A 9,690-nucleotide genomic window follows, 5' to 3' on the forward strand; every position below is an offset into this window, starting at 1 on the left:
AAAGGAAAGAGAGTAATACTCACAAATGTTTCCCAGCCAAATATGTTAGCATAGAAACATAGCCAGTTTTGAGATACATAAAGTCGGCCATGAACTAAGATATCTCGCTGCAAAGCACATGAGTAATCTGTAAGAAATTGAGACATGAAAACATTGATAATAAAAATGTCAACCCAAGGCTACTGATCAAACATTAATAATATTATTGTTTTAAGTTATCTTTGGTACAGGTTCCCCAGAAAACTGTTGGCTGACTGTCAGACAACATTTGGCAGACAGTCACCCCACAATTGGCTGACAGCTGGCCAATATTCGGCCAACAGTCAGAAACAGACTTGTGTCAAATTTTTCACCAGCTGTGGACCAACAGAACTTTACGGGAGCTCTTGTTCACTGTTATCAAGGAGGGGACAGTTAAAACTAAAAACTGAAAAAGTCCATACTTTTACGTCTCATAAAAAATCAAACATGAGAAACAGTGTTTCATCACAAGATAATCAAACACTGAGAAAAGAATTGATGCACAGTGGAGTATTTTTGATAACTTTGAGGCGTTTGAATGTGTGATGTCAAAACACTATGTCAAGTGTTTCATATGACTTCTAACACAAGGTGATTTTAGAAGGAGAAATTAAAGCTGTCAAAAGGAGTACACTTTGGTCCAACCACTAATTAAACAATTAATTTCCTTTGCATTTTGTCTATGAATTATTGATTAGTTTGAGAAGTTAAATGGAAGAAGTAAATTGCTCTCCTCTCTTTGTGATGAACAGCCACCACTAAACTGCAGGCATTTCTTGATAAAAGTTACATTGGTATGTTGGCAATTTTAAAAAATAACTTTAAAACTGCTTTGTTTTAATATAATATATGGGCAATATATTACCCTGTTTATTTTTATCAAATTAACTAAAAAGGATACATTATTTGATTTAATACTTGCTTACAATGCATGTGCACACAATCAAATATAAAATTAACTCCCTCACCAACTATAAGTTGCTCAGTGTCAGGCAGATCTTTAAATAGTCTTCTGAAGTCTCCACACTTTGTCTTATAATTTGAAAAGATCTAAGGGAAAAAATAAAATGTTACGGGGAGATTTTAATGTGATTAATACAGCACAGTATTATACTTTAATATTATTACTTTTTTTGTTTTTACTTTTCTTTTGTTTACTCAGTGCAAGATACTGTTTCACAGTTTCAGAGTGATCGAAATCACTTTATTATTTTGACCATGAAAGCTAAATGTAACCAAAAATGTCAGCTCTCCTTAATCCTGCTTGCCCCTTTGGTCAACATCCTGTAATCTGGGTTAGAAAGTCAAGGTGTATTATTCATATATTAGCAATAAGATGGCATTACCTTTTATTGGTTTACCTAGTAACCGTTCTTACCTGGTTAAATGAAGCAGGAAGCCAATTTGCAGGTGATTTCTAAAATAATATTAAAAAAATTATAGCATTTTTTCACAAATTTATTAACATGTGCAATCTAATACACACATACCGAATTTCTAGTATAAATCTTTTAGTGTTTGTTTAAGACGAGTGCAGAACAAAAAAATTGGATTCAGTTAGGAATATTGTGCTCTGGTCTCAGATGACTGACCGTGGTGGACAAAACACTGACCCAGTCCATGCAGGGACTACAATACCCAGCTGGACTACCTACATGGACTACCTTTTGATTAATATTACTGGTAGTTACTCCATGTGCGTACCATTATAGTCTGTAAAGGGTTTTGTTAATCGTTTGTGTCACAACTTTCACATAGATATTGATTGTGACAATTTGGCCGCGTACTGCAGGTCTTCATCAGGCGACAGTGTCAATTTACTGAGTAGAACTATTATTTATACCACCATGGTTGTTAGTGATTAGTGTATCAAGAACCCTGCTTATGGTTGGTGTGTTTGGAACCCATATTGGTGTAGTCCATTGGGATAGTCCCTGGACCCATGGTCACTGTTCATCCACGACTGTGTCCAATAATAGAAAAGTAGGAGTCATAATGAGTTGTCCCTTAGAGATAATGAGCAATTTAGACAAAGAAATGTACAGAGTTTTCTAGACACAAAAAGCAGAGCTGTCTTTAAAAGGAGGGGGCCAGGGATTTCCCCAGCTACAATGAATGTGGCCCCATGATACGTTCGAAGGAAAAAAGAAGAAAAGTAGAACCAAAAGAAACCCCTATAACTAGCTGTTTGATCCCCGCCCCCCTTCTTGTCGTATTTACCCACAGCAACCTGAAATCTTAGTGACAACCCTGACTAAGTATCATCAACATTGTTAACACTGTATTCGAGACAATGAAATTGATTTATAAATTGTAAACTTTTTTCAATCTTGCATCAGACACTTCATTCCTTTGTGACGTTACTTTAATAATTATTTATTTTGCAACAGATGCTGACTAAATTTGGAAGATGCTTAGTAGATTATACATGAACCATCATTGATGTCAGTCACTAGGAAGTCACTGATAATTATTGTATTGCAAATCAACTATGATTAAAGTCCTGCCAGACAAAAACTGGGAAGCTTTTCTGTTTTGATATACATGTATGAGTAAAGAACTCAAGAAAAAAGGCAAAAGAGTTCAAAAGCTATACAAAGAAAGCAACATTGAGCAAAAATATTACTCAAGACATATGAACTGCTTTTTGAGGGATAGTGTATCTGCAAGAAAAAAAATTTTTTTTATATCCTATTACCTGAACAGGATAAGAGGAACAGGAAAATGTTTCAAAGGAAGTCTACATGGACCTAAGGATGTCTGTAAGAATTAATTCGGAGCACAATTATTTGAATTCAGCTTTAATATATGACATGAAAAATTACGTAGATCTTGAGAAGAGGTTATACCCTCTGCTTAATTCTTTGAATCATATTCAGTCTCAGTCAATAATACTTGACATATTATAGCATTGTTTCAGCTGACAAAATTGATTTAATTATAAAGTAACTTACAGGTTGTTTTGGTTTTGCCTTGCTGGTTTTTCTCTCTGCTGTCTTGGAAACAGGACTAACATTTGATGCCAGCTTTCTTGAAGGACTCAGATCTCTTATTTTGGACTTTAAACTGTTTGCTATAGTTTGACTAAAATGAGATAAAATGTAAATGGATTAAAATATAATAACAAATAATAATTATTATAACTTATTATATAAGGTTAAAATTAAAGGGCTTTCTCTAGCATTCTTATGTACTAGTCAATTCCAAAACCACCCACATCCCCTCTTCCTGAGCAAACCCCCAGGCACTTCACTTATTTGAAAATTTTTGGTCAAATTCCCCATTATGTTGGCAGGTTAGAGTGTCAAATGCCCCACTGCCTAGCGCTTCAAAAAGTGCCGAATCCCCCACTTACCAGCGACTATTTTCAAACTTTTATTTTGTCAAACTGTTTATTCAAATGAAAATATCCTACAAAACACAACCCCAGTATCTAAGGTCTTGGAAAGCTGTCTTAGGAGGTTTGTAAGCTCATTTCAATAAAATTGTTCATTCCAGAAAGCCCACATTTAATGGGCTTTTCAAAGGCTCTCAAATGCTCCAACAAACCAGTGAATAGAGGAGCAATGATCCTTGAACACAGTGCATGTGCTGAATGTGGAAAGAATGAAAAAATCATTTTGCTTGTGAGGCTGACCAGTGTTTTGACACAAAAGTCAAATGCCTGAAAGGAGGGGCCTCTTTTGTGTTATGGAGCAAAACTCCAGTGAAATACCTGGGATATGTTAAGGGGGATGGACGGTTTTGGAAATGACTGGTACATTAATGAGTTTAATGGTGACACTGCCAGCCTTTTCCAAAAGCATGCTTAAGACAAACACTTATAGTCCCATAGTCTTCAAACTATTACATCCTAAAAGTATTTGGGGTGCTTATTATTATTAGGGATTAAGCTTATATAATGAAATCACTGAAAAATGAAACTGAGCACAATAACTTCAGTAATGTCTGAAAATTTGAGCCCAATATGCCAAATAGTTTCAGAGAAATTCTCTTTGAAAAACCCCAAACTTTACAAAGGATGACGGTTCTCATTAAGCTTTAAAGTAGTCATCTAAGATGTAAAAATTGGCGGCTTGGCAATCGAGTTCTGTAGGCAATTTAAAGCTTTCACTCCCTCACTTTACCCTTTTTCCCCCAAAAGTAGACGGCTCAGTGTAAACAGTGATGTTAGCAATAGTTCATCTAATAGTAAACTATCTGAAGCACGAGTCAGACACTGTTGGCGCTGACATGAATAGACAGCAACTTAGAGTTTTGAGTCCAGCAGTCACAGGCTGAAAAAATGAATAAATAAATGGGTAGTATAGGAGCTGCTCATAAGGTCTCTCCCTATTGGTCACAGGAAACAATGACATGTCATTCTTCCAATTGTTTTAGTACTGTTTGGGGTCAGGGAAACGCACTATTGGTGACTTCTCTTCTGAGCAGCTGCTACATGACCCAGTTACAGGAAACAACTTGACTAAGTGTCTGTCATGACTGCACTCATTTCAACAAAGTACTAACAACCAGTAAAGGGAAACCAGAAGTTAATCAGCTGTTACCCTCTTGAAGAAGGTCTTTGGCCATTGTCATCAACATCTTCAGTACTAAAAATAAAACAAGCAGGATGTATGAAAGGATACCTCATGGTAACATACAAATTGTTAGAGTAATACACAAAGACTGAAAATCATAGCATTTAATAATTTAATCTACTGTAAAATCATGACAGCATTGATGGTTTTAACGGTGACGTCATCAGATTGCAAAGTCAAAAAAGTGAGGTTTTACGAATTCTCATTTACCCTAGGTTTAAGATAAATAGAACATAAATCTTTGTACAAGTACAGTTTCCAGCCCTGAAGCATGTTTCATTTCAAAAATACAGCAATTTGAACTTCTGAGTTTTCTCAGTGCGTGACACCAAAATAGGAAATTGATGTCTCATTGAAAAACGTCTCTCCTCTTGATTTTCAGCAGTTTAACCATTTCAAGTATTAAAAGATGTGTTTATGCGCACGTATGCTAGCTCTTGAGTGAAAACGAAGAGCTTTTATGGAAAAAGTGAACTCCAGATGTTTTTGTTGATTTCAGGCGGCCATATGTGGCGTCTCCATACAAAGCTCTACAAAAGTGCGTGAAATGTTTCGGTAAATAACTCAGAAACTGTGGACCACAAAGACCTGAGATTTGGGCAAATTGTTTATATATTAGTCTTTTATAACATTTCATTTTTGACTCTTCCACTAGACAGTTTCTAATTTATTTTGTAGTGCTGTGTTTATTGCGTGAGAGTGAAAACGAAGAATACAGTGTAATTTTCTACTTACACCAAAATAAATAAGTACTCTACATCTGGACCCTGATTTTTTGAGGCAAACATGTATAAGTAAAAAAAAGGGAGCAAAACTACCAGCTACAAAAATCTCTTTTTTCAGGTTATTAAGGAATTTAAAGCCACTACCTACCCACCCCCTAGGACGAAAACCAACATAATTAAGCAACTACCTGGGTATTTTTCAGACCATAAAATGAAATTGTTGGCCAAGAATATTGAATATAAGCTGAGAATATCTGTTCAACAGGATCCAAGATATATTGGATGAAAGAAAAAAGCGAGCGAAGAAAATTAAGGAGCCATACAAGAATCATACTATTAATAAAGTAAGCTTACATGTAGTTTATGAGTTCTGAATTGCCGGCGCTGGCGTCGAAAGTGATTACGCGACATTTTCATGCAAGTACCTCAAAGGATATTGTCTTGTTGGAGGGTATATGCTGTCATTCTGGTATTTCATGGTCTTCCGTAATTTTGTAAAATAAAAGCTATATAAATGTGACTCCCCGAATATAAATTTGTCAGTTTTTTAATTATTGCACCCCAAAAAATATCTTCAGTAACATATCGTCTCCAAAAGATCCCAATTTGACGGTGAAATAGAAAGCTGATCTAAATGAACGAAAATCTAAAACAAACTACTCCTTACCTTTCTCGACTTTCACCGTTGTTACGTGACTGAAGATCTTCTTGCGATGAAGAAAACTCCTTGGCTTTCCTTTGGCAATAAAAAGAAACCAGTCAAGTAACATAATATATTTTTAAACAAAGCAACAATAACTACCTCTAACTTGATATCTACTGAAACCCCCAATCTTTAAGATCTGTAACCTTGTGGTTTCCCCTGATCCTGGTGTATCGTCCTCAGGAGTTCGTTGCTGGTCGGTGTCCAAGTTGGAGCTCTCCAAATGTAAGCTCTTAGGTCTTTCCTTCTTTAGTTCGCTTTCTTTATCATTTGGCTCATCTGAAACATTTACAGGTCGGCTGTCTTCCATAACAGCTTCGTTTACTACCTAAGTTTTTTCTTTTTTCATTGTCAATTTCTCAGTCAGCTGAATTAGATGAATTTTAGCATGCAGTTGTGGCAATTTTTGGTGCCGAGTCTTCCTCGGTCACCCTAACCAGGAAGGAATCTACGGTAAATACTTTATATATGATTATTATAGTGTACTGAGAGTATATAATTTTAAGTCCTCTCAGGAGCCCATAACCCTGGTCCTCTCTATTAGTGTCCCATAGGGAAAACACGTCATCGATATATCTCTGCCATAGCAACGGTTTTGTATTGTGTTGATCAATAATTGCTGTCTCAATTTTAGAAGAGACTGCAGTCTTAGTCCCTATAGCTCTGCCATGGGTCTGGAGAAAGTCTTTCGTGACTCAGTTCGTATGTAAGGCCAGGTAGTCGCATTTGATAGATAAGGCCATGACTCTTGAACCTCATGGCCTAAACTGCCGTGAGGAATTATTGTAATCCATATCCTTAGTATTTTTCCTTTCCGGTTTTTGTGTTGTACGTCATTTCCTCCTCTCCCTTTTAAACAATTTTTATTGCGACATTTTCCATCTATATAATATTCTGATTCCTACATAAGTTCAGTAACATCTGTAAACCTGAAGAAGGCTGGTATGGCCAGCCGAAATATTGTTATGAAAAAAATACTCGTTGTTCTGAATCAGCTTTGCAGTAGTCTTTGGACTTCTCGTTTTTGGTTCTTTATACTTTGGCTGATTAGATCTCTTTTCTTGAGATCCTACGTTTACAACTACCAGGATCTTCGTCCTCGGTTTTTGCAGTTAATTTAATCCTTTCCATTAAATTGGAAAGAGTCTTCTGGTATTATAAGTCTCAGCATTCCTGTCAGATAATGTCCCGTGGGGGGGGGGGGGGGGGTTCTCCCTTATAAGGGCTTAATGGGGACGTGCGGCCAGCCAGGGTATGTTTTTCGGGATTTTTGTCTTAAACAAGGTATCGATTTTATCATTTTTTGTCTTAATCAGGGTATCGATTTTATCAATTTTTGTCTTAAACAGGGTATCTTTTTTAATAGTTTTGTGATTGCCAATGGATTAAATAAGAAAGAGTTTCGATATTTATTATTGTCTTACACAGGGTATGGTTTCGGGTAAAATGTCTTAAACAGAGTATCAAAAATCGGAATTCTGTATTAAACAGGGTAGGAAAATCAGCGATTTTTGTTGTAACGAATGATACGCTGCGACTGTAGGAGAAGCCAATTGTCACGCGGCTAAAACTATTTGTGGCGGCAAAACTCCGTGTGAGCGGGTATATTTTACTGGTCGATCTTGAATCAACTATGATCACGAAACTAGGAGTTAGTCCTTGACGGTGATTTTATTGACGATAATCGAACCGTAAACTGAAATATAATGCAACGTAACAAATAATTACTTAAAGCTAAAAGTACAATTACAATTATTATAGTTTGGCTATCAGATAATATAACATTTTTCTAACATTCCAATCATATTTTCATTTTCGTAGCTGTTCCAGTATAAAAACCTTGCCAAAAACGCGTAATAAGACAAAAGAAATATACTTATTGAAATACAGGAATAATAAATCTTACCAACCTAGAATATTAGACTAAATATACTTCATGAAAGGAATAAAATCAACTTTAATTTGGGTACGCAGGAGAGAAGAAACCTTCCCAAAACAATAATGGTTGCTACCTGCGAATAATACTATACTAAGCAACTAACAAAATAAATCTGAGAACGGACTAAGTTTGCAAAGGCACGAAAACTAAAATAAACTAAAAGAAATGAGATTCCCACGCCGAACTAAAAAGTAAAAACCTACTTGAAACTCAAAAAGGCGTAGTCACGTAATGGTACGAGATACTGAGTATTACAATAACTTCTTGCAGGAATATACTTTATGAGTCTCCAGATAGACAAAACTACAGAAGATAAAATGTACTTACATATCGGTTCCCGCTTGCCTCTAAGTACTAAGAAATGAACTATCCAAATAGACTACAACGATGTACACATGAAGACGACGAAATCCAACTAAAGCTAAAGTTAAGAGACCATACGTTTTCTACGTAAAAATAGGCGTTGTAGTAAGGAAATGAAACAAGCGAATCAGAAAAGCTTAAGGCGAGAGATATCATATCACTAAATCAATAAAGCTTGTTGTGATGTCATTTACATTTGTCTTAAACAGGGTCAGGGTATGAGGGGCCGGGCCGCACCTCCCCACCCAAGGATATATCGAGTACCCCCCCGGGGATAAGGTGTTGGCATAGCGGACGTCGTCGTGTAGAATGATATGGTCGTGATACCTTCTGTTTGCAGTAAGCTATGTTTGTATCTAGACTTGTTACCCCCGGGGGGGGGGTACTTGGGTTAATTTTTGCTGGGTATGTGCAGCTGGTCTCTGAAAGCCTTCACTCCATTATAGTCTAATCTGTGGCCAATTATCGACCCCATCTTAGTCACTTTTGGGCAAATATGTAATTTTCGCCATCCCAGCGTAGCCACTTTCTATTTTTCTGAATTGACCCATTTTTTAGATTGAATGAAGAACACTTTACTTTTTATCTGCAGTACAAACATTCTGGTACGTTTGCTAACCGTAAATATGAAGAACAGGCTTACCCAAAAAATCCGAAAATGTGCGACCCCTCAGTAACACTGTTGAAAATGCGACCCCATTATAGTCAATCCAGTCGAGAAAATGCGACCCCATCCAGCGGCACGTCCCCATTAGCCTCTTATAAGGCAGTACCCTCCGGGTATTTTTTACAGAACGCTGAATGCGGAGTACGCCGAATCACTCTGAAGTTTGGCAACTAAGGATTTAGGAAACTGAGTGAATCAAGTTTCAAGTCAATTTTTCCTCAACCTCGTCCCCAGGGCGCTTTTCCCTGGCTTTAGAGGTGGGGCGGGAAAAGCCAGGGAAAAGCGCCCTGGGGACGAGGTTGAATTTTTCCTGTGTAACGACCTTAAATAGAATGTGATTCTCTCAGTTTCCTAACTACCTCAAGGGTTTTAAAACAGTCATGATAAACATGGAAATGAAATGTAGTAAAGGCAAAACATGACACCACCAACAGAAGTTCAGCTGGTACTGATGTCACCGCAACACCTGTTGAGTGTGTTCGGTCAAGAGCGGTTCAGTAGTACAGGCAGCTCGTCAAAAATGCATTTTTGAAAAACCTTTCCCTAAAGACGCTTAGGTACTGAATGTTTTTTGGGTTTGATCTGAAGAATCCAGCCAGTATGTGAATTTTATGGATTGATGATCCGTTTTGGATTCAGAAAAAGAAACTGAATCTGGAGTCCCCCCCCTCCAAAAAAAACCACCCTAGTTA

At 36.9% G+C, this 9,690-nt stretch overlaps 1 protein-coding gene across 1 annotated transcript in view; it reads right to left on the reverse strand.

The window, feature by feature from the left end:
- Window positions 1-6,423, reverse strand: part of LOC140950211 (protein Aster-B-like) — a 20,893-nt gene extending 14,470 nt beyond the window's left edge. Inside the window, exons 1-7 of the mRNA XM_073399413.1 lie at window positions 6,176-6,423; window positions 5,994-6,062; window positions 4,569-4,613; window positions 2,976-3,105; window positions 1,400-1,438; window positions 990-1,071; window positions 24-127 (exon numbers count right to left, since the gene is read on the reverse strand). Of these exons, the coding sequence (XP_073255514.1) occupies window positions 24-127; window positions 990-1,071; window positions 1,400-1,438; window positions 2,976-3,105; window positions 4,569-4,613; window positions 5,994-6,062; window positions 6,176-6,339 (633 nt within the window). The 5' untranslated portion in view covers window positions 6,340-6,423. The remainder of the gene's footprint in view (window positions 1-23; window positions 128-989; window positions 1,072-1,399; window positions 1,439-2,975; window positions 3,106-4,568; window positions 4,614-5,993; window positions 6,063-6,175) is intronic.
- Between the last annotated feature and the right edge of the window lie 3,267 nt (window positions 6,424-9,690).

Source organism: Porites lutea, chromosome 10, assembly GCF_958299795.1.
Source record: "Porites lutea chromosome 10, jaPorLute2.1, whole genome shotgun sequence".
NCBI classification, from domain to species: domain Eukaryota; kingdom Metazoa; phylum Cnidaria; class Anthozoa; order Scleractinia; family Poritidae; genus Porites; species Porites lutea.